This window comes from Labeo rohita, chromosome 21, assembly GCF_022985175.1.
Source record: "Labeo rohita strain BAU-BD-2019 chromosome 21, IGBB_LRoh.1.0, whole genome shotgun sequence".
Taxonomy (NCBI): Eukaryota; Metazoa; Chordata; class Actinopteri; order Cypriniformes; family Cyprinidae; genus Labeo; species Labeo rohita.
Genome location: NC_066889.1, coordinates 2,341,910 through 2,368,068, shown reverse-complemented (window position 1 = coordinate 2,368,068; position 26,159 = coordinate 2,341,910). Strand labels below are relative to the sequence as shown.

Below are 26,159 nucleotides of genomic sequence, written 5' to 3'. Positions count from 1 at the left end.
TTTTAGGTGTTTAAAAGATTTTTATTTTACATTTTTATGATTTAATGAATTATTACCTTTTTATTAACTCAACCCAAACCAGTGTTGGGGAAAGTTACTTTTAAAAGTAATGCATTAAAATATTGAGTTACTGCCTAAAAAAGTAACTACTTGCGTTACTTTTTATGGAAAGTAATGCATTACTTTACTTTTGCATTACTTTTTAAATCTGGGCAGGGCTTGCTTGTTTGTTTATAAAAAATTCTGTTTCTGGCAAATGCAAAAGCCTTTTCACACCAAAAGCCTCAGGCTTAAACCACAGAAGAAAAAATGTCAACTCTTCAGCAATAAAAAAAAGAGGAAATCAAATGTTAGATTATCTTGAGTAATTTTTGCTTATTAGTATGGTTGAATTGGATCATCAAAGCTCCGCAGTAAAGACATCGGTTAATAGAATAGAATTAAATGCATAAAGGATATTTGTATTATTTAACATATTTAATTATTGCAGGTTTGCCTCATATTCTGAATTGAATTTCACTGTTTTAAATCATTCTGAGGAATACTGAATCTGTTTTTTGTGAGTGAGATGAATTAATGCATGTTCACATTTATTCCAGAACTAACATCTTACTCCTGATTTTTCTCTCATTTCTCTCAACATGGGGACAGGAGAGCTTTTAATCAATAAATGGGGGAGAAAGTAACTGGCGTTACTTATTTGAAAAAAGTAACTCAGATATTTTCTTGTCAATTAAAAAGTAATGCATTACTTTACTAGTTACTTGAAAAAAGTATGAATATTACAAAACTCGCATTACTTGTAATGCGTTATGAAACATGATCTTTACTTAATATCCTAATAATTTTTGGCTATTGCTACAAATATACCCGTGCTACTTAAGACTGGTTTTGTGGTCCAGGGTCACATATGTGTGTGTGTGTGTGTATATAGTATATTTATTATTATGCATGTATAAATACACACATATACAGTATATATTTTAAACATATTTATATACACAGTACACTAGTGCAGTTGTGATTAATAGCAATAATAAAAGTTTTTGTTTACATAATATATGTACGTGTACTGTGTATATTTCTTATGTATAGGCCTATATAAATACACACATACAGTATATATTTGGAAAATATTTACATATATATATATATATATAAACATTTTCCTGAAATATGTCTATGCATGTGTGTATATTTATGTATATTATATTATGTAAACAAAAACTTTTACCCCCAACACAGACCCAAACAAACCCACTCTAGTTCTTACATTAAGCCCACTTTTAGAAACCCAGGTGTAATGTAATGTTTAATGCATTTTATAATGTTGATAATATCTGATTTTTTTTTTTTTTTTTTTTTTTTTTCTTTTTATATCAATATGGTACATTTAATGGGTAGTATGTTTAAAATTAATTTGATAAAAAAACACATCTAATCAAAAGTTTAAAAAAAGTAGTCAAATATACACATATACAGTATATATTTTAAAAATATTTATATACACAGTACACTAGTGCAGTTGTAACTAATAGCAATAATAAAAGTTTTTGTTTACATAATATATGTATGTGTACTGTGTATATTTCTTATGTATAGGCCTATATAAATACACACATACAGTATATATTTGGAAAATATTTACACACACACACACACACACACACACACACATATATATATATATATATATTCATATAAATGTGTATATATGTATATATATATACATTTTTCTGAAATATGTCTATGCATGTGTGTATATTTATGTATATTATATTATGTAAACAAAAACTTTTACCCCCAACACTGACCCAAACCCACTCTAGTTCTTACATTAAGCCCACTTTTGGAAACCCGGGTGTAATGTAATGTTTAATGCATTTTATAATGTTGATAATATCTGATTTTTTTTTTTTTTTTTTTTATCTTTTTATACCAATATGGTATATTTAATGGGTAGTATGTTTAAAACTAATTTGATGGAAAAAAAAAAAAAAAAAAAAAAAAAAAAAAAAAAAACATCTAATCAAAAGTTTAAAAAAAGTAGTCAGATTACATTACCTAAAATGAATGACCTAGATTAGCTACGTTACTAACTACAGTTTTTACCATGTGATCTGTAATCAATAACGGACTACAATTTATATGTATCTACCCAGCTCTGTGTAAATAAATATATAGGCTCTAAACTGCATTAACATGCAGAAGTGTGTGTGGTGAAAGTTCCCTGATGGTGGCAGCAGCGTCAGTGACGCAGCGTCTGTGTGCTCCACCCAACGGCCAGAGCTCAAGCACAAAACAACTTTGCGAGCGGAGCGCGAGTCATGGCGTCAAAGAGGATCTCCTGAAGAACAAACTCTGGACAAACTCTCACCAAAAGCGTGTAACAAGCTACCGACGACCGTCTGGATCTCATATAAATGACAAAAAGTCCACTTCACGAAGGAATTATGCTTACCGAGTGTCGACTTTAAAGCTAGCAGAGCGCAGCTAGCTCAAGAGTTTGCCGTCGCGAGGAGTTTCACGAACTGTGTGAATAGAGTGTAAATATAGTAGTATATATAATTTAATACAAAGTAGTGTGAGGAAAAGAACTCTTTAAGTATCTCTCCGAGAGTTTATTCGCTGTGTAGTTTGTCTGTGGACGGGTGGATATGGCTCAGTCGCCGGTTGCTGTTCAAGTTCCTGGAATGCAGGTGAGTTGGTGTGGAAAGGTAAAGCCAGGCCATTATCATCACCACCACCACCATCATCATCATCATCATCATCATAGGCTAACCTGCATTCAGCATAAGACACTCATGAATCATTCATATTGCATCTTTACATTCGCTTCAGTCAGATCTTTAACCGTTAACACTAAAGATTTTTAAAAACTTCTAATATAAACATTAACCAAAAGTACTGTCCTATTACCATTTTTTAATTTATATATTAGAAAAGGAATGTTTTTGTGCATTTGCCACGGTGTTCTTTTAAATAAGTGCCGTGGTACATGAATATGGTAATTTTCTGTCATATTACCATAACATTATCATCTGATACCTGCGCAATATTATAGTAATACTCGTGTTTATTCAAGTTAATTCTGTTCTGTTAGACGACGAAAGTAGTTATACACTGTTGGAAAATCAAGCTGAGATGGGGAACCTTTTAAACAATGCTTGTTTATGGGAAAAAAGTCAATTTCCCCATGTTAATGCAAAACAGACATTGTTTTTAGTATTAATAGGCAGCTCAAGATATACTGGATAGTGCTGTCAAATGATTGATCATGATTAATCGCATCCAAATTAAAAAGTTTTTGTTTACGTAATATATGTTATTCTGGACCACAAAACCAGTCATTTATAAATAAGCTTTCCGTTGATGTATGGCTTGTTAGGATAGGACAATATTTGGCTGAGATACAACTAGTTGAAAATCTGGAATCTGATTGCGCAAAAAAAAAAATCACAATATTGTTGTGCAAATGAAGTTCTTAACAATGTGTAATACTAATCAAAAATTAAGTTGAGATATATTTACACTTGGAAAATTTACAAAATATCTTCATGGAACATGATCTTTACTTAATATCCTAATAATGTTTGGCTATTGCTACAAATATACCCGTGCTACTTAAGACTGGTTTTGTGGTCCAGGGTCACATATATGTGTGTGTGTGTGTGTGTATGGTGTGTATTTATTATGCATGTATAAATACACACATATACAGTATATATTTTAAAAATATTTATATACACAGTACACTAGTGCAGCTGTGATTAATAGCAATAATAAAACTTTTTGTTTACATAATATATGTGCGTGTACTGTGTATATTTCTTATGTACAGGCCTATATAAATACACACATACAGTATATATTTGGAAAATATGTATATATATATATATATATATATATATATATATAAATAAAAAAAATTCTTAAATATATCTACGCATGTTTGTATATTTATGTATATTATATTATGTAAACAAAAAATTTTATTTTGGATGTGATTAATCACGATTAATCGTTTGACAGCACTAAATATAATGCAATTCTGATTAATTCTGAATTTTAAAAAATGTAAGAATTGCTAAAAAAAAACAACACGGCTCCTCATGTATATGAAAAATATTAAAATGGTTAGTGACGTTTAATAGCATACGCTTTTCTATTAATTATAGGATCATTGTTTGTTTCAGAAATGAGTAATACCATTGAGCAAAGTGTATCTAATATGTAATTATTTCTTTGAGTAGTTTTTCCACTATGTTTGGAATGAGGACATTATGAAGCATATTCATTCTAAGTGTATTTATTTGTGTATACTTTATATGACTGAGTGGATGGCTTAGTCACTATGAGCTGATTTGTCATCCGAATCAGTCTATATTTGGATATCTCCATGCTCCTGGTCTAATGATGGAGCAGATATTTGTGTATAAGGTGGCATGTGCTCCCTAAAGGTGTGCTAGTGCTCACTCTTGTTCCCATCTTTCTTTATAAAGCATAATGAGTCTGCATTTGCTGCCCGTGATCTAGGACAGTGATGTAATCCTTGTGTTTTAAGCTATTTTGTATGACAGCCTTCCTTGCAGCACAGGAAGTGTGAATGTGGTTCTGTGTTGTGGCGGCTGTCTCAACTTCACACGTAATACACGTTTGGATTCAGAACTCATGCTTGGTTGGCAGTGCGTTAGAACTTCACCTCTATTCATTTTCTGATAGCAGACGGAGGTCAGAAAGGTCACTGATCCAGAACACCACATCTAAGCTTCCTGGAATAAAACACACAGACACACACTCATACGTTGGATTCTCTGCTATGACAACTGGGTGGAAATGTTAATCATTATGCACAGCAGATGGGTAACAGCGGTGGCTAACTCTGCTCATTAATGTAACACTTGTGACGCCTTTTTAATGTTTATTTTGTGAGTCTGCCTGGGGTTTAAAGTGCAATCTTCTCCTTCTAAGTAAGTGCTACAATTGTCCGTTCACAGATGTGATCTATTGCAGCTCCAGAAGCATGAAGGAGTGTCGGTCTTAGGCGTAGTGTCTGGGTGTGGCCTGCAAAGAAGTGTTTCGAGCGCTGGTTTCCCGTGGTTAACACCTGAGTCAGGTACAGCGAAAGAGGAGAAGTCTGAAGGAACACGATAAAAAGCTTGTTGTGTCATGTCGCTCGTACCCACGTGCGCTTGCTGCGTTTTCCCAAATGCGTTTCCGCAGCCCCTGAGGGGGTACCTCTTTGTTGCCATGTCATGTGTTTGTATAGTAGAGGAAATGCATCCAGCTGATAAGTCTTGTGGGGTACATACACACCCTCTTTGCGAGCTTGTTAACATACAAATAGCTTAGTCATTAACGTACCGGTCTGTGCAGAGAGATTTATCAGAAGGACGCAGACCCGCGTGCAGTCGGTGGATCAGGATATAGCTCATCACTGCTGCTCCACCAGATCTAAAGCGCTTTAGAGATGCCCAATGACTTTACTGCTTTTTTTCAGTCTAATTGGATGTGAAATTTAACTATACAAGTAAAGTTCAATGACTAAGTAAAATATTTTACCACAAAGTGTGTCATTGTGCATTATCTGAATTTGCAATGCAAGCAAAACGTATTGTGGTGTTCTTAGAATGTTGGTAGGTGGCAATTAGGGATGCAAATTTTGGTGAATGCTTGCTTTTAACTGGTTAACCCAGTTGAAAGGGTTAATTGACAGTGGTCAAACATGTGGTAAATGCAGTATTTGGGATGGAAGGTGTAATAAAAATCCATGTTTTCATATTCTTGAAAACGATATCACAATGTGCACGTTTTTTCAAAGTATTGAGAGACCTACTACATCACAAATTTGATCATTTTTAAAGAGCAGCTCATGTGGTTTATTAAAGTGTCCTAATACTGTGTTGGAGTCACCTACAAGAAGTTTAAAATGCAAGGTCAGAACACATTCTAATTTTCTCAGAATATACATTTATAGTTACTTGTCAGTGATTTCGAAACAGTTTATTCGAATCCTGGATCAGCATGATTGCCTTTGAGTTTGATGTAAAATCAGGCCTCTATGCTTGCTTTTATTTTTAAGAGCAAAAATTAACCTTCTCATTACAAGGTCATATTTTTACTCCTTAAAGTGATTTACGGGGGCATTTTTCTAAAACTTTGCAATGGCATTTTTTCTAACTTTATTGAAAGCATCTCATCTTGTATGACAAATTCAAAAGATTATATTTATAAGCTGTTTTTTTTTTTTTTAATTTATAATTAAAACAATAGAATAAGAATAAGTTAAGAATCAAATAAAATCAGTATTAACACAATTCATTTGCACTACAGAGGTGGCACAGAAAAATACAAAAGTGACATGTTGGTATATTTACAAATTTTTTATGATAAAAAAAAACAAACTGAAATTATACTTTAAAAATGAAACTAAAACTGCCAGTAGTCAGTGATTTTATCACTGAATCGTTCATTCAGTTGATTCATTCAAACAGCTGATTCATTCAGGAAGGAAGCAAGTGTGGCCCTGCGTCCCAATGTTCATACTATCCACCCTAAATAGTATGTGAGATTAGAATAAGTGTGTCCCAGAGCATAGTATGTTGAAAAGAATATGCTAAAAGTCAACGGATGGTCTACTATTTCAGGTCGATTTTTGAAGTGTGGATCCGTGCACACTGTAATGGCTAATATTGCCCACAATCCATTATGCTTTGGCAAAGGATTCGGTCCAGAACTACAAACACGAATAAAACGGAATGTGGAGGATGTTAACTGTGACAAGATGATTGACAGGCCAGTTCACAGTGACCGGATGCGTTTATCAGTGCGACAGAGCGTCCGTTAAAGATGCATTTGTGTGACATGATAGTATGTCCCAAAGCATGCCAGCTCTCCTACTACACACTCAAAAATGTGTGCTTTTCTTCACCAAAAGAGTACATACTTTAAAGGCATAGTATAAGTAGGCACATTGGGATGCAGTCTTTATGAATGGGTAATTGAATCATAGATTCTATTAAAAATGCATATTCATTCATAAACGAAACAACGCTGTGTTCACTTAGAGATGAGCAGTGGCTCAGAGCAAATTCAGGCAAATACAATAATTAATTCTTACCTGTTGGAAAGGAAAGAAGCAATTTGGGTGTCCATTCTCATGGTTTTCTCCATCAAATATTTGTGCTTGTTTTTTACTTTTTTTTTTTTTCTTTGTCTAATTGCTACAGAGCATTTTTTTTCTTTTGTTCACTCGTAAAGCATAATAATAACGGTGTCCAATAACTGATTTTCACTCCTTGCATTTACAAATGCCACTAGAATATCTACAAAGGCAGCAACCAGTGAGCATGAGGATTCCCTTCAATATTTTTTTTTTTGTGAGACAGCATGGGTCATGTCATTTCAGCATAGCAAAATACATGGCACCACAATTAGCCCTTGTGTGTCAATTAAAAAAAAAAAAAGTTGAAGGACAGTGTCAAAAAGTCAGATCAGCAATTAGCAACAACAGTAATTCTGATGCATTATCATTTCTTTGCGGTGTCAGATTTTTTTTTTTACACCAACTTTCACACGCACAAACACATTTTCACACACAGCACTCAATATAGAACACAGTGTGATATCCATACCAATACAACCACACTATTATAATTACATTTCAATTCAGCTGAAGCACAAAACCGGAAACAGTGAGTATTTGCTCCATGAGTGCTATCAAGTGAAAAATAGTAAAAAAATAAAAGTTGTAAAAATATGAACAGAATCACCAACAGAATAAAAGCATATTAACAAAGAATGTATGATTTTATGCTTAAATGGCACTGTTATTAAATATTTTATATCTGTCAGTGAGAACATGTCTGTCCTTAAGGCTCTACGTGCAATTATTTTGTAGTGCTTATTGTAAAATAGATTTATGAAATGAAATAATGGCACAGTATTTAAATTTGACAACTTGTCATGTTTGCATTAACAGCCAAAATGAGACAAAAAAGAGAACCATTAAGAGAACGGTTTCCATCTCATGAGAGCGCACAGCATTCAGATGACTCTTCACAAAAACACAATGTATTCCTTTCAGTATGTAAAACTTTAAATTGGCACCAAACAACGAAATGCGTCTTTAAAAATACAGTTTTGTCTATTTTTAATCTATATGTTTGCCATTGTTTTTTTGTATGCAAAAAAACGAAGCTGTTTTTTAGTGATGTGAGTTTGACATTTTCAAGCCCAGTTTCTGCCTTCCCTGGCATACTGAATTATTGGCAGCTATATATCATTGTTCATCAATAAAGCATGGTTAATCCAGTAATTACACTGATTCAAGTTTCACGAACCTTCGGTTCAATAAATTATCTCAGATACGGACATCGGTGAAATTATTCCATTTTAGTAAGTGAGCTAAATGATCTGATCTTCATGCAGTAAAGGACTTTTTCAGACTGATTGGTATTACCAGTAATTTCCATGTTTTTCACAATGATTTGATGGCAAGCATATTTACACAGCCTGAAATTTGCTCCCTGTTCTGTATATTGTACATGTGGATTTTACTGTACAAGAAGTGCACAAGTCACCAGTTTGTACAAATTTTGATGGTGGAATTTATTATTTGGGGAGAAGGGGTTTGAAAACAGCCACCTAACAATAGTTTCATGTATCAAATTTATATTACATTCCAAAGGGAAAAAATGATGCCTTTGTAGAGCGTTTGGACGAGAAAAACTGAAATACTAGTGATCGAAACTGCACAGTGCATGTTTCTCACAGCGCAAATCCTGTGCAGTGAAGCCTGTGTTTGCCATTGTATTTTGCTTCAACCATAAAACAACAAGTTTATATACTTATTCAACCTTGTGTGTGTAATTGGCAACAGGCAGAATATGGCGCTCTATTGTGTAAAGTGCCCTTGCACATATGTGGAAAAACAATTCTGGAATTTTCACAATCATTGATGCAAGAATCGTGACGCATCAGAGAAAGGTAATAAATAAACTAAGCGCAACAAACTTTTAAATGTTTTAAGAGACTAACTGTAAAACGCAGCTACGTGCCATATATGTGAATCAGTACTGAGTGGATAAGTTGGGTTCACTTCCTCATGCAATGAACTGTATTTGCAAATAGGTAACTGATACCAGTTAAACAGCTGCATGTATTGATTCGTAGAGCTCCCTTCCCAAAGGTTTCTTGGAATATTATTGATTAACCTGATGTGGCATTGGCATTCTTTCTGTTATAAACACTTATGAACTGCTTGTCTTTGATTTCCATTGTTCCATTGAGCCTTTTATACAGCTGGTGGAATATAATCAAGCAATAGCATGTGTTTTTGATGCACTGAAAAACATGGTTTATAGAAAGATTAAAGCTTTTCTAACTACAGAATGTTGAGTGAAAGATTTTTAAATTTTACACTATAAACTTGCATTCCAAGTACGTGATTACAGCAGATTCATAAGATATTTTGTTAACTAGTCAACTATCTATTCTAACCAACTCTGTGTAACTTTTGTGTTCTAGAACACCCGAACAGACCCTGAGGAGTTGTTCACTAAACTTGAACGCATCGGGAAGGGCTCGTTCGGTGAGGTGTTCAAAGGTATCGACCGCCGCTCTCAGAACGTAGTGGCCATCAAGACCATCGATCTTGAGGAAGCAGAAGATGAAATCGAAGACATCCAACAGGAGATCACCGTACTCAGCCAGTGTGATAGTCCGCATGTCACCAGATACTATGGCTCTTACCTGAAGGTATGGATTGATGTTTGCTGTTTTACACATTAGCTGTAGCCAGTGTTAATTTTGACAGCAAATTCTGATTTAGTCTTAGTCTTTGGAATAATACACCATTTAGTTTTAGTCCTATTTTAGTCATCTGAAATCTTTTAGTCTTAGTCTAGTTTAGTTGACTAAATATCATAAGAGTTTTAGTCTTAGTTTAGTCTTAAGTCTTTTAGTCTTAGTCTAGTTTTAGTAGACCAAATATTAGCAGATTTTTCTCCATAATTCACGTAATTGTAAGTATATTACAATATATGGAAGCATATAGAGAATACAGGCACATATCTAATTGTTGTAATAAAAAACATTTATTTTATTAAATGTCAAAAACATGAGTCTTTTTCACAAAAATAACCATAAGACCTGCTCTCCCTGAACAATATACATGCTCCCTGAAAAAGATATGCATTGTCCCTGAATTATATGAAACGCATATGACATTCTTTCAAGATAAAGTACAGCATTATTGAAATAGATAACCAATGAACCTACAGTCTTCTACAGTCTTTGCAAAATCAAAAGCATAAAGAAATATAAAGTGCAATTCTCAAAAATAAAATAACTGGGAGACGCTCTTGTTGTCCTTGTTGTCATATGTGAAGTTTGACCAGATGTCAGTTCTTCGTTTTCGTCCTAGACCGAGCTCTGACATTTCTGTCTGTCTGTCTGTCTGTTCATGAGACATACCGCTGCCCTCGGACCGCGTGCACAAAACGTTATAGCGTGTTGCTAACGAGAAAAGTCAACTTAAATTAACCAAAGCTTTGTAACCAAGACTGTGCAACCAAGTATAATGTATAACTAAATATAATGTATAACAAACGTCCTCATAACTTGAAAACCGTGGCTTTTGAAAATGGCTTTGCCAAGATCAACCTGTCCTCAAAAGATTCGCTCTGATTGGATTTCCCCACAAAAGGGTAGTTCTTATTGGATCTCTTCTCCATTCGTCCCGCCCCAACATTTTCCTCTCGTTTTTATTCGTTGACTAAAGTGTCAGTTAAATTTCGTCATCGTCTTCGTCATCATATCTGACTTTTTATTTAGTTTTTATTTAGTTTTCGTCTGTAAAAAATGTTCGTTGACGAATATTTTTCGTCATAGTCTTCGTCAATGAAATTAACACTGGCTGTAGCACATACTAGTAGTGTTGTCACAATACCACAGTTTCAGTAGTGGGTACTACAGATGCAACAATGCACCCTGAACTGACTGAAAATCAATAAAAGTAGGCTATGTGACAATTCAAGTCGGTTGAGATATTAAATCAGTCGTGATACAGTTGGGGCTGGGAGTTTATATGAATGTGTCTTTGAGGAGAACTGACTGTCTTCAGAAAAGTTTAGGTGGTATTTTCTTTTCATCTTGTCTCTGTATAATGCATTTTAATATAGTGTTTATAAGCACAGCACTGCTTTGTTTACAGCGGTATCCAAGGAAACACTGTATCGCTGCTGATCCATAAGCGCCACCTGCTGTCAGAGAGCGAATTTGCGTGTAATTTAGTATAATTAGTATAATTTTGCAAAGCTGTAGTCAGACTATTCTGTTTTGAAATTATACAGTCTAATTTAAATAAAAAACTGCTCATGCTACATTTATGCAGCTTCTTTGTTTGGATCATGATTAAAGTGTAGTGGTTGCTTCTCATTTTAAATAGAGCACTTTTTATTTGTAGAATTTATTTGTTTTTACTCATTTTTGTCTGAGAAATAATGAAAAGACACTTGCTTTTTTTTTTATCTCATTTTGTTAAAAAAACCTTGAGAAAATTAAATTGTGGAATCGGTATCATGCTAGCTACTTGCTAATCATACTATAATCATGCTAGAAACATGTTAGCACCTGCTAATCATGCTAGAAACATGCTAGCAGCATGCTAACAACTTGTTAATCATGTTAGAAAAATGCTAGCAACTTACTAATCATGATAGAAACTTGCTAATCATACTAAAATCATGCTAGAAGCATGTTAGCACCTGTTAATCATGCTAGCATCTTGCTAATCAGGTTAAAAACATGCTAGCAACATGCTAACAACTTGTTAATCATGCTACAAACATGTTAGCAACTTGTTAAAATGTTAAAAACAGGCTAGTAACTATCTGAGACAATCTATCTGAGACTGTATTGCCTTCAAAACATTCAAACTTTAACATTTTAAAACTATTTTAAACTTTTTCAAACTTTCTGGTGTGGCTTTCTCAAGCTTCTCAGTTCTCTGTATTTAGAACTGGTAATTAAATGTAACAATTATGAATGATAAGCAAATAATACATTAAAAAAAAAAAAAGCATGTAGCTTTTACACTATTTTTTTAAGTAGAAAAAAAAATGACTGCAAAAAATGAAGAAATTAGTAAAATGGAAGATAATAAAATTAAGAACAAAAAATGCATTACATACTACTTTTAAGTCTCATCTGTTGCTATGGTGGTCACTTTGTTAGTCATTGCAGTTTTAGATTCATTTCATTCATTAGATCCAACATTTAAATACAGATGTCACTCCTGAAACTATATGTGTAGTGTGCAGCATAAAAAAAAACAAAAACAAAACAACTTTTATTCAGATTGTGAATGAGTCATATACAGCTCCCTTCATAATCAGTTCAGTTCAGTTCAGCACAAGCTTACAGAGTTCTGCACTCTTGCAAAAATGTATACAGATACAGCCTTATATTAGCTGCATCTCATTTTCGAGGCTGCGTCCTGTGGAGGTCGCATTTGTAGGCTACATACGTCATCAAGGATATCTTATTTAAGAAAAGTAACCATAATAAATTAACTGTTATTCATTGTGAGGTGTGAAATACGGTAGTTTCTTTTTGTAGTCTGCAGTTTACTGGTTTACTTAAATGAGACTGCCCCCGATGACACATGCAGCCTTTAAATGTGACCTCCGGAGGATGCAACCTCTGAAATTAGACACAGCCAGAAATATAATGTGGCAATAATAATAATAATACAGTTTAATAACCCATTAAGAAATATGACACAGTTTTTGCATCCATTTATATAGTAAAGCTCTATTACAGCAAGTTGATAAATAATAGAAATGCTGTTCAGACCAGTGAAATCGACCCATTTTACGGAGCAAACGTGGAGTTGTGAACGTAAAAGAAGAATGTGAAGTGAATGTGTTATAAGATTTATTGTTTTTGTGAAAACCTATATCTGAACTGTAAACCATGTGATTTTACGGTTTAATATGTTACCATAGACATTGCCCAACCCCACTCATGCGTTCATTTTATTTGTTCAGGTCTTTGAAAGGGTCATAAAAAGCCTTAGAGTGATGTTTAAAAATCCCGAAGATACCCTGTAAATGTTGAAATGAAATTCCTTCCTTGATTTTTTTGTATTTTGAAAAGGTTTTTTGATTAGCATTTGACTCCTAGCCAGTTTTCTAATTTTGTGATCCCTGTAATTATTACAATTTAATTAAACCATTAAAACTGAATCAAGAACGGAATTCAGCACAGAACAGCCCTTGCCCTGCATTGCACATCCTTATCATCAGATAGGAATTTACTCAAGGGTTAAATAGGGTTAGGTGTTGATGTTCCTTCAGAAACAAATCATTAATTTAACAAAAATGATATAATGCTGTATATTGACTTGGTTAATATTACTTTTCTATTAAAATCATTTGACAGTAAGGACTAAAAACAAAAACATTAAGTATTGTGTATCATTTTCCTTAATATTTTTAATCAAAAATTAAACTTAAAACTTTCAGTATGTGCAGTACAACCAGCATTCACAAAGAGACAAAAAGAACATTCAGACTTGATTCAAATAGCAGGCTTTTTGCACTTTAATATTCACAGATGCTAGTCCATATCACCATTAAAGAATACACATCCGCGCTTGGCCCAGATGTCGCACCAGAACCAATTTCAGAATTACAGTTTAAGAATTTCGCACGGTTCTGGTATTGTTCTAGATAAGCACTGGTTTTCTGTCCAGCCCTAGGTTTTCACAATATTATCATAGCACCGTAGTGCTGTGCATTGTGTGTAACACTAGCACATGTGGAGTACGCATGATTGCCTTTGCATGAAAATTGCATACAAAAGATGGCTGAGGATATATTTTAATGCAGAGTTCGGTAGCTGTTTGTTAAGATTTGATGTCATTGGTGACTCATGGCCAAACCCTTTGTGCTATGTTACAATACCTGTATTTCTGGGTGGCTGCCAGACAGAACGTGCGCTCGTAGATTTTGTCTGGCCCCTTTGTGTGTCTGTGTGCATCGATGGTCAGTGTTTGTTCCCAACAAATGTTGACAAGTCTGCATCACAGTTGGGTATAAGGTTAAAAAAAAGAAAAGGGGCCTTGTGTATTTCATACTAAAAGTGTGCATACAGCAGATTTTAGATTTATAAAACCGCATGTGCATTGCAACCTGCACAGAATTCACTTTATTAATCCTAATCGGTCAAAAATTGTGCATATATGCACAAGCTTGCATCCTGTTTCCTTCCTAAAATAACCACATACGGCGTTTGCAATGCCTAGTTTCACCATGCATTAACTTATATGCATATAATTTCCATATGAATAGTCCCATCCATGTGATACTACCACTACAACAGAACAAGACACTAGAAAAATATGAGTTAACGTACCCACTGGTATGTGTCATTAATACTGTCTATGTTACTAAGCTTCAGTATTGTAAAATTTGAACTTGGCATTTTTAAAAAAAAATCCCATTATATGCGAGGAAAATTGCGTACACGTTTAAGTGCTGGCACTTTGTTGTTGTTTTTGGCCGATGTAATAAACAATGTTTTAACAACACCAGCATTTTACTATTTTACTTAAAAATTGAACTGTTAACATTTAAGATGGCACCATGTGACCATGAGAGGTAAATCCTACGTAGTGCAGGTTTAAATGAACACAACCTTAGCAAAGCAAAGTGCATTTAAGAACAATAAATCATATAGGGATGGGCATTTTTATCCTTTCAAGGACTCGATGGGTCAGTAAAACAGGTAAAACAGAGTGTCATGACGATAATGGAAAAAATTAAAACATACTGTTGATGAAAATATGAGAAAAATAACACTGCTACATAATTAATCATGCATCATCTGTGTTTTTGAAGAATAAGGATCTACAAGGACTGTGGTTCTTTTAAAAGTTCCAGTCTATATCCTGTTTGTTAGCATTGCCGTTTGACCGTGCAAGTGAATGTATACTGGTAAACTAAAGCACGCTATTAACCTGCATCCTCTATTAGATCAATCAGATGCATGCACAACAGAAACATTTTCTAGCTACACAAAATGACGTGAATGCACAAGTGAACTTGACCTAAATTATCTGCTAGTCAGAATGTGTAACTTCTGTCGTGTCATGATGAGTAACTCATTTGAAACATACTGTTTGCCAATATCACAGAAGAATAACACTACTGGATTATTAGTGACGTAATTTGTTTTTGAAAAAGGAACATGGATTGTTTCAAGTCCAATCATAGTCAACAACGTTGGGCATTGCCTGTTTTTGTAGTGCTTAATTAACTCGACCAGACCTCGATCAGATGCATACACAACAAAAACATAGTATTCTATTACATTCTGTTATGACAGTGTTTTTAATATAATGTGGTGTATGTGAAACATTGCTGCTGCACTATATTTTGCATTTGACTATTTATTGTGAGCTTTCCAAATCACTGTCAAACACAATTTTAATCATAATTAAAACATGAAACGATGATACTAACCATCTGGAATTTTTACTGTGGAACTGTGAACATTTTCATCGTTGCTCACATTAATGTCATTCCATTAATATGTTGTTTCAGGCTTTGCTGTGTTTGATGTAGGGTTTTTTGTTTTTTTTTTTTTTTTGGAGTCACAGTTCTTTTCACAATACTTTCATAATATGAACAAAAACAATGGATACGTTCTTCAAATATTTTCTTTTGTGTCTCACAGAAGAAAGAAAGCAATACAAGTTTAGAATTATATGAGGGTGAAAGTTTGAAAGAATTTTCATTTTGGGAGGACACTTTAAATGTTTATCAAATATTTTTATTTGAAGACTTCATGCCTTTGTTTTAAAATATTTGTGTTTCTAATATTTAAGCAAGGCTGCTACTAATAAGTATTTTGGAAAGAAAATACTATATATTGGCAAGTGGTCTCATAAATATAGGCTTTTGTTTTTTATACATTGTGAATGAGAGAGCTTTCAGATATAAACAGATTATTTAAAAAAAAAATTCTGGTCCACAGTTTGAAATCAGAAGGATAAGAAATAAAGAGAAGCAAAATCACAAACTCCGTGTTAACTGGTAAGAGGTTGATTTGTTTTGCCATTGCTCTCACATTCCCTTCTGACACATGTCTTAATCCCATTGTAGTTACATATCTCATAAAAATGTGATTATTCATCAGATTATTGTGCTTGCCAGTGTTTTCCTGTATCAACAACAAACAAGTCAGACAAAAAGAGATTTACGAAACTCGCTTGTGAGTTAGCGATTTGAATGAGACTCACTCAGTGAATCAGACTTATTGCACAATTGATCACAACTGACATCAGTGCTTTCCTACCCCTGAGTTCATATCTAAATGTCTTGTTTTTCCTTCAGGGTAGTAAACTATGGATCATAATGGAATATCTGGGAGGAGGTTCGGCTCTGGACCTGGTAAGTCCTTTGACTTTATCTGTGAGCCTCCACAGCTACAGAATGCGAGTGATCATGTGCCCTACACCCTGTTTGTGTGTGTGTGCAGCTGAGAGCCGGACCCTTTGACGAATACCAGATAGCCACCATGCTGAAGGAGATTTTGAAGGGTTTGGACTACCTGCACTCTGAGAAGAAAATCCACAGGGACATAAAAGGTGTGTACGCGGAGTCTCCATGTGAGGAATATTTGTGTCTGCTTGGATCAGTGGGTGTGACTTCTTTGTTTTTCCACTGCCGTTTGTTTTTCCACTTGTTTGAACTGTGCAGGGTGAGGTAGATTCCGGCTGGTTGGTCTGCAAATAGCTGCACTGATTGGTGTTGTGTCTTCAGTAGTTTTGTGTTCTTAATATTAAAGGGGTGGAGCTCAAACGTAACCATGTCATTTTTAATGAGGAAAAAAATATTTTCAGGAGTAAAATTATTTTTTAAAAGTGATAATTTATTCCTTTTGACTTTAAAACTGTGTTTCCCGAAAATTCACTGCAGTCTCATTTGTGTCAAGTTTAGAGGGTTCCCACTTGGTTTGTAAAAGTCTGGAATTAGATTTAATTATTTTCCAGGTCTGGAAAAGTATGGAAAAAAAGAAATTAGAGTATGGAAAAATATTTGTGTGTCCAGACTTTTATAATAGAAAATTAAGAATTTAATGAAAATAAATTAATCGTAGAAGAAGTGAGTTTTCATGGCAGCTGTTTAGTGATTCTTTAGTGATTGTCATATATGACTGAATGAATTCAAGGTGCACTTTTTCATTATGCAAAATGCAGGTTATTAGCATTTTAGTTTTACATAGCCTCAAGGACCTTTGGAAAAATAAAAAAAAATATACAGACTTTTATGTGCACAATGCACACTGAACCACCTGTTATGCCATCAGCCTATTTTGTGCAGTGGTTTCTTGTGTTATGTGTTAAGGAGACCTGAGGACTTGGAATATGATGTACTGCCCTAACGAAAGCCAAGTTTTGAACACTTTTTTTACACTATCATGTCTTTTTGTAGACTCTTGAAGTTTGCAAATTTTATGCCATTTTAAGCCCATTTTGCGTCATGGTTTCTCTGTTACCACAGAGGATGTGTTAAATTGGACATTGAGGCCTTGATGTTAGAGGTACTACCATAAGAAAAGCCAAATTTTGAGTACAATTTTGAGTATTCATGTGCGTCCATGCTCTTGTTTTCTTTATAGTAAGATGGCAGTAATGCACAAAGGAAATAGCTTATGTAAAACTAGAAATTATAATGTGTAAGCATGCAAACAATTCCCATGTGCATAGTTTCTCAAGGGTAGAAACAAGTTTCTTGTGTGCATGTAAAAGTCTGTAGTTTGTATTCATTTATTTATTTATTTATTTATTTTATTTTAGGGCCTCTGTATTAGGGATGGGCGATATGGGCTTAAAAATGTATCACGATAATTTCTGGTATTTACTGCGATAACGATATTAATGACCATAATTCAGGGAGATACTGTTTCATTAGAAAAAAAAAGTATTATCTTTCCTATTTTTACCCAAATTAGGGTGTTGTGAGCAGTTACTGAGTACACACGTAATGTAATGACTGTTTAATTCACTGGAATGCGAATTCAATTGTTTGTACTTTCTGTACTGGAAGCTCCTAACATTAAGACGAATTTCCTTGTGTGTGAAACACTTTGCAATAAAGCTCTTTCTGATTCAGAAGCCGGAGGGCGCCCTTTCGCAGAAACTCCACATAAGCGTTATTGCAGAAGTAGTAGTATTGAGGACGCTTTAGGAATCTCTAATCCAGTTATCACTTTAGCTGAATAAAACTCAGATAGAGAAATATTAACTGAGGAAACATGAAGACAAAACATACGACTGCTACAATACATTGTTTGTTTGTATTCTTCAAGCAATCTTGGGTATTTTTCTAAGAATAAAGTATATTTATAATGCAATGCTAATTGACATTGCCTTTATAATACTATAAAATAGTGTGATTTTAGCCTTTTTATGTGATATAAAACCACGGCCGATCACAAAAGGTTATTTCAAACACTATGTTATGAAGTTAATTTGGAGAAAAAAGTATGTCAGTAAATTATATCTCTGTTGGACAACAGGTTTGTAAACGTGCTCAAACGCATGCAAAACTCATCGCACACTTGCTACTAGTACAGTTAAACATCATTCAAGGCTCAGACCGATTTTGTCGTACTGCAGTTTTGACCAAACCGGTTCTAGGTTGGAGCTCCTCATTTAGCGATATACTAGTTCCACATCCGCCTTCAGCATGTCACTCTGCACTGTCGCACACAGAAATATGTCAACAACTCGACTAGACTAGACAACGGGAAGACTAATTCTTATCGTGGGGAAAATTGTTACATATTTTTACAGTATATCGCATATTTTTACGGTATATCGCAAACAGTAAGATATCGCCCATCCCTACTGTGTTGTCACTTTGAGAAAATCAATGAAAAATTCCTTGAAAATAAAAATATTTACAGATGACTGTACTATATACCAAATATAAAGCTGAAAATAATGCTTTTTTGAGCCATTTACATTAAATATGATATGAAAATCTACAGAGAGGTTTGGAAATTTAAGTCTGGAAAAATGGAATTTCGAAATGGAAAATCTGTAGCATCACAGTTTACAGCATTTCACCAATATTCCACTAAAATAAACAAATTGACAAAGGATTTGACGTCTTTAAACCTTGATTTGAGGGTTTGAATATTTGAAAGTGAAGAATATAAGACACATACACTGCCGTTCTAAAGTTTGGGATCAGTAGGTTTTTTTTTTTTTTTTGTCTCCCCCCAAGTCTCTTCTGCTCATCAGGGCTGCATTTATTTGATCAAAAATAAAAAAAAAACTGCAATATTGTGAAATATTATTACAATTTAAAATAATGCTTTTCTTTTTTAATATACTTTAAAATTTTAAACTTTATTTCTGTGACGCAAAGCTGAATTTTCAGCATCTTTACTCCAGTCTTCAGTGTCACATGCTGATTTATTATCAATTTTGGGAACGGTTGTGCTGCTTAATATTTTTTGGAACATGTGATACTTTTTACAGCATTCTTTGATAAATAAAAAGGTAAAAAGAACAGAATTAATTCAAAATAGAAGTCTTTTAATGTCACTTTTTTTTTATCAATTTAACATTTCTTTACTGACTAAAAGTATTCACTTCTTTCAAAAAAGAAAACTTTTGAACAGTTGTCTGTGTTGTTACAATAGATTTCTACTTTAATGTTTTCAACATTGACAGTAAATTAGCATATTACAGTGATTTCTGAAGGATTGTGTAACAATGAAGAATGGAGTTATGGCTGATGAAAATTCAGCTCTGCATCACAGTAATAAATTCTGTTGTAAAGTATATTAAAATAGAAAACTGTTATTTTGAATTGTAATAATATTTTCTAGATTTTTATTTATTTATTTTTTTTTTTTTTTACATTTCGACAAAATTATTCATACAAGCACAAATCAAGAGAATGTCAATTCATGGTTTGCATGATTTTCTCGCAGATTTATTTGCGCAAATGGCCGTGTGAAAATGAACAAGATTGGCTGTATTACTTTTCCAGTTGAGCTGTATGTCAAATCCAGCTTACATGTTAGTGTTTTCAACTCAGCATAGCTTTCTTTGTAATGTAGAGAGAGCTCTTTGAAATATGTCACATTGCAGTTCAAATGCAATATATAACAAAAATAATCACAATAGAATTTTATGCCCAAAACATGCAGCCCTATATTTGTCAATAATTTTAAAATAATAACAGTTAAATAATAAAACAATCTTACTAAAAAAAAGATTTGATTAGAGAGCCATGGCTGTGCAAATGTGTTTAAAAAAAAAAAAAAAAAAAGAATTTTACAAACAGAAAATGTAAAAGGCATGTGTTTATGTACTGCAGATGATCGCAGTCAAAAGGAGCCCAAAAACAAATTGTTGAAATAGTCCCATTGACTGCATAACTTCCCACTCTAAAATGTTTTTCCTGTTCCTATTATGAAAAGATTTGGTAAAAGCTATTATGTCTGTTGGTCTCCGTTGTCGCTTAATTTTTACATGCTTACAGCTGCCAACGTGTTGTTGTCTGAGTCTGGTGAGGTGAAGCTGGCAGACTTTGGTGTGGCAGGACAGCTGACAGACACGCAGATCAAAAGGGAGACGTTTGTAGGTACACCTTTCTGGATGGCGCCGGAGGTCATCCAACAGTCTGCTTATGACTCAAAGGTAAGACCACTCACACAGTCTTTAACAAGCACCTTAAAAAAACATTTACAGATCACGCTGTTGTTTTCTTTGTAGAGCAGACTCATAATGAGATCAAAAGCTCAACTCTTTGTTGAAATGCAAACTGCTAATTAACAAGCTGCAGTTATTAAAGGCTAAACTGTTACATATAGACCATAAAGACCATTGGAGGCCGATTTGGTTAGTGCGCCCCTTAGTTTATTGATTTAAATAATTCTAATGGGTTTCATGATGTTTTTAGCCCACCACAATTATTTATTCATTTAGTCATCACCACAAATCATTAAATAATTTAAAGATGTAAATATATTTTTATTAAGATATATAGAGAGTGGAAACTAATATTTCTATGCATATACAGTAGAAAGTTCATTATTAGGAGTTTGTAATATTTGTGTCAAAAAAAAAAAATTAACCCTGACAGTCAAAACTCGCCATCTGAGAAAAAAACATTAAAAGGATATTTCACTCAAAAATGAACATTTTCATAATTTCCTCACCTTCAAGATGTTCCAAACATGTATGAGTTTTTTTGTTCTGTTGAACATGAAAGAAGATATGTGACCCTGGATCACAAAACCAGTCTTAAGTAGCACGGGTATGTTTGTAGCAATAGCCAAAAATACATTGTATGGGTCAAAATTATTGTTTTTTTCTTTTATGCCAAAAATCATTAGGATATTAAGTAAAGATCATGATTTTAAAATAGCAGTATCTTGGTCAAATATCTTGGTTATCTCCTAACAAACCATATATTAGTGGAAAGCTCATTTATTCAGGTTTCAGGTGATGAATAAATCTCAATTTTTTTAATTTTTTTTTTTTTAAATTGACCCTTATCACATATTTTGGAGAATGTTTGTTACCAAACCGTTTCTGATCTCCATTGACTTCCTGTTTTTTTATATACTGTGGAAGTCAATGGGGACCAACAGCTGTTTGCTTACAACTTCTTCAAAATATCTCACTGTGTGTTCTACAGATGAAAAACTCATAGGTTTAAAACAACTTGAAGGTGCGTAAATGCCAGGATTTTTATTTTTGGCTGAACTATCCTTTCAAACAACTATTTCAGTCAATGTTTTTTTTTCCCTCCAAAACTATTTCAGATTAAGTTTTTGGTTACTGATATTTTGGTGCATCTCAAAAATAAACAAATATCTGGCTCTTTTTTTTTGGTTCATTCTAAAAATAATTCTATCATGGCAAGTTCAATATGTGTTCAACTTGGTTGTTGTTTGTTTTGCTCTCAGGCTGATATTTGGTCTCTCGGGATCACTGCCATTGAGCTGGCCAAGGGCGAGCCGCCGAACTCCGACATGCACCCCATGAGAGTGCTCTTCCACATCCCGAAGAACACACCACCCACCCTCAACGGAGACTTCTCCAAGACTTTCAAAGAGTTTGTGGACTCCTGTCTCAACAAAGATCCTGCATTTGTAAGTACAGTTAAAGCACCACTTACAACACTTTTCTTTTATCTCACAATTCTGACTTTTTTTCTCGCAAATGCAAATTTTATCAATTCTGAGGGAAAAAAGCCAGAAGAGCCGAGGGTAAAAGAGAGAATGACAAGTTGTTTTTCTTTATTGAAATTGTGAAATATAATCTCGGAATTGCGAGAATAAAGTCAGAATTTTGAAATATAAAAAATCAACCGTACCTTTTATTTTTCTTTTATTCCATGGCTCCTTAGACTGCCACTTGAAAACTGTAATTTTCTGCCACGAGTCTCCATCCACAAAAAAACGTCATCCCTATTTCGGATCTGTAAGACTATCCCACCGTCTAATGTCAATTTCGTTGAATAACAGTGCTTATCGCTGGGTGACAAGATCTTGTAATATTGGAGAACATTTTCAAAATGACATCTAATCAATATAAGCTATAACCTTTTTAAATTGTACCGTTTCCGTGTAATTCTCTAGGCGTAAAGCTTTCTCTCCCGGGTTTTCTGCAATCATGATGTGCGCGCATCCCGATTGTTTATAAACCGATAATTGGTCTTTTTGATTAAATGTAAGAATTTGACGTGAAATATGATGCATACTTTGAATAGGGAAAGATAGAATGCCTTTATGTAGGTAAAATGGCCATGGAAGTCAAATGAAGGTGGAAAGTGTGTATTATAATATGCATTAATGGTGCATTAAGATATAATACATGCCAGGGTGGACATGTCATTCCACAAGTGGCTTTCACATGTAAGAGTATTCAGTACTGTGCTGATTTGAAAAGGTGTTTTTTTTTTTTTTTTTTTTTTTTTTTGAGGCGTGGGTTCCATTAAACTACTGGTGCACTGCTATACTGTGCAACACTAACTTACGCTGGTGTTTGTAAATTGATAAAGGTAGTAAAATGTCATATTATTTCCTTTTCTCAGAGGCCAACAGCAAAGGAACTCCTGAAGCACAAATTCATCCTTAAACATGCCAAGAAGACATCCTACCTCACCGAGCTCATTGACCGACTGAAGCGCTGGAAAGCCGAGGGTCACAGCGATGGAGAATCGAGTTCTGACTCTGACTCGTAAGCATGCGGCAAATGCATTTACAATCTCCCTAAATTAATTAGCGCTAACAGAAGCTTGAGTTGACAAATCACTATACATTTCAGAAGAAACCTTTACATTGCACAAGTGTTGGCTTTGCTGAAAGGTTTCTAATATAAATCAAATAAAAAATGTAAACAAAAAATATTACAAAGCAGAATAAGAACCTATTTTGCACACACCTTGACTTTCCATGACATTTAAGAAGTGTTTGAACAGGAATTCTGTCTTTAAACATCAACCTGCTTGAACATTTTAAGGGCAAATTCACATCAGTTTTACTGTGGAATATAAAAGGCAGACATTGAAGAATGTTAATGCAGCTCTTTTCATACAGTGAAAGCATACGGTGACCAAGAGCTGTCAAGTTTCCAAGTCAAAGCAGCCCATATGTCAGACTGAAATTAAAGTCTGTTCTTGGCTGAAAATGTTCCCCTCTGCAATTTTCCATAAACACCTCCACATATCTAAGAAACTTAATTGCCCCACTTAAATTTTTCCAATATTCAACTTCAGTATTCAGAGGCTTTCAGTTAGAGGGGAAAAAAAAATGACTGATCGGCAGTTTTTAAAACAACAGTCCACAAGAGGGTGCAATGAATAAAGTTAAGCAAAGCAGCTCTATGTTATGTTGTTTATTGCAGAGAACAAGTGTGACCCTGGACCACAAAACCAGTCTTAAGTAGCACAGGTATATTTGTAGCAATAGCCAACAATACTTTGTATGTGTCAAAATGATTGATTTTTTTTTTATTTTTTTTGTCTTTTATGCCAAAAATCATTAGGATATTAAGTAAAGATCATGTTCCATGAAGATTTTTTGCAAATTTGCTACCATAAATATATCAAAACTTACTTTTTGATTAGTAATATGGATTGGTAAGAACTTCATTTGGACAATTTTAAAGGTGATTTTCTCAATAGTAAAATAAAATAAAAAAAAATTTCACCCTCAGATTCCAGATTTTCAAATAGTTGCATCTCAGGTAAAATTTCCTACCCTAACCATTAATGAAAAGCTTTTTTTGTTCAGCTTTAAGATGATGTATAAATCTCGATTTCAAAAAATTGACCGTTATGACTGGTTTTGTGGAGTTAACAAAAATGCATTTTGATTTCAATTAAAGTACATAAAGTTGTAAAATCAGAATAGTTTTTTACACATTACGACATCCACTTTTAGTTTTGACAAGAAAGTGAAATATTAAACAATATAAACATTCAGCTCAAGCTCATTGTAATTTGACAGATTTATTGCGCACAAACAAAAACCAACAAACAAACAAAAAAAACACATACATGAGGGCTAAATACCTGTGTTGTGCAATAGCTTTTTAAGGGTTTTATACTAAAAAAAAAAAAAAAAAGGTCAACCCTCTGGCCCTTTTCATTTGCAGGTTACACGTGGTACCTTCACAGTCAAAAGTGAGCGACATCTTAAAATGTTACTGTGTTTTTTTTTTGTTTTTTTTTTTTTGTTTTTTTTTTTTTTTTTTTTTTTTTTTGTTCAATAATATTTTTTGTATTATTATTATTGAATTTTGGGAATATTTCATTATACTATGCAATATGTATAAAATTATGAGCTATTTTTTAACATTTCAATTTTGTATTTCCCATTCATTTCCTATGTCGTTCATTTTTGACCATGAAGGTACCAAGTGTTTTTTTGTTTTGTTTTGGTTTTTTTTCGACTCTTCGATTGTTTTGTTTTTATTTTTTTATTTATTTTTTTTTTGTCCTTTGTGGGCTCACATAGCTAATGCGATAAGTCATCAAGTGTTATTTCATTCCTATGAAGTGAAAAATGTTAATGTTTTTTTTTTTTTTTTGGTGACCGAAGAGGCCCAGATTAAATTGAGGCCCAATTTAAATTGATCAAACAACACATACACAGCGACCATAAAAATCTTCATGGTCTAATGTTTCTGTATGCAGGGAGCCCAGTGGTAAGGAAAGCGAGTCGTCTCCTGAGTGGTCTTTCACCACTGTCCGCAAGAAGAAGCCGGAAAAGAAGCAGCCCAATGGAATGGTGAGATCAGGATGATGATTTGGATATTCACTGTTGAAATTCTGAAACAGATTTTCGAGAACGTTTGTGTGTGTTTTTGATCTCTTCTCTCTTCCTTTCAGGATGAAGAACTGCAGAAGAAGTCTGCCAGTTTAACCACCGTCATGGCTCCGGTTTTTTCAGAGGTAGGGGAGCTCGTCTTCTCATATGGTTCTGTTTGGGGAATAGAGCTGAACAGAAATTAAAATGCCGTTCAGAGTTAAGTCAGTTTAGTTATGTAGACATGAAAACAAAAAGTGGGGTTTGCTGACTGTATAACAAAATGTGAGTTGATGTGACCTTTTTGTTGTAGCTGAAATTGCAGCACAGAGATGACATGACGAGAGGAGTTCTGGAGCAGCTGGAGAAGAGCCTGCATGTGGCAGAGGACATTTGTCCTGGTGTCACAGACAGGATGATCACCCACATCCTGGAGAGGGTGCAGAGGTCAGACACACACGATACATGTATGTTTTTGATAATGGACAACAGTTTAATTTAAGACTGTCTGAATACAATTTACAACCTGGAATTTGTATAATTTTCCATACAATTTTCTAGAAGTTAACATTAAAAGTAGAGGTCAACTGATATACACTGCCCTCCAAAAGTTTGGAAACACCCTAGAAATGTGGGGCTTTGGACAATATTGGCATGAATTCTTTTTAATTTGTGATAATTTTGCACTGATAAGAGACAACACAAACTACGAAAACGTATTTTATTACATAAACAGTTTATACATAGAAAAATGTACATTTTCAATTCGAATATCCAGCATTAGCAGCTATTACAGCTCTGCATAA

General features: G+C 33.9%; 1 protein-coding gene across 2 annotated transcripts in view; it reads left to right on the top strand.

Moving 5' to 3' along the window:
* Positions 1–2,264: 2,264 nt before the first annotated feature.
* Positions 2,265–26,159, top strand: part of stk26 (serine/threonine protein kinase 26) — a 29,139-nt gene continuing 5,244 nt past the window's right edge. Inside the window, exons 1-10 of one of the 2 annotated variants that reach the window (XM_051093080.1) lie at positions 2,265–2,699; positions 9,529–9,759; positions 16,404–16,460; positions 16,549–16,657; positions 20,574–20,731; positions 22,006–22,191; positions 23,136–23,281; positions 25,242–25,335; positions 25,437–25,499; positions 25,667–25,800. In XM_051093080.1, the coding sequence (XP_050949037.1) occupies positions 2,658–2,699; positions 9,529–9,759; positions 16,404–16,460; positions 16,549–16,657; positions 20,574–20,731; positions 22,006–22,191; positions 23,136–23,281; positions 25,242–25,335; positions 25,437–25,499; positions 25,667–25,800 (1,220 nt within the window). In that variant the 5' untranslated portion in view covers positions 2,265–2,657. Of the gene's footprint in view, positions 2,700–9,528; positions 9,760–16,403; positions 16,461–16,548; positions 16,658–20,573; positions 20,732–22,005; positions 22,192–23,135; positions 23,282–25,241; positions 25,336–25,436; positions 25,500–25,666; positions 25,821–26,159 lie in introns of both variants that reach the window. The other variant, XM_051093079.1, reaches the window with a different exon arrangement.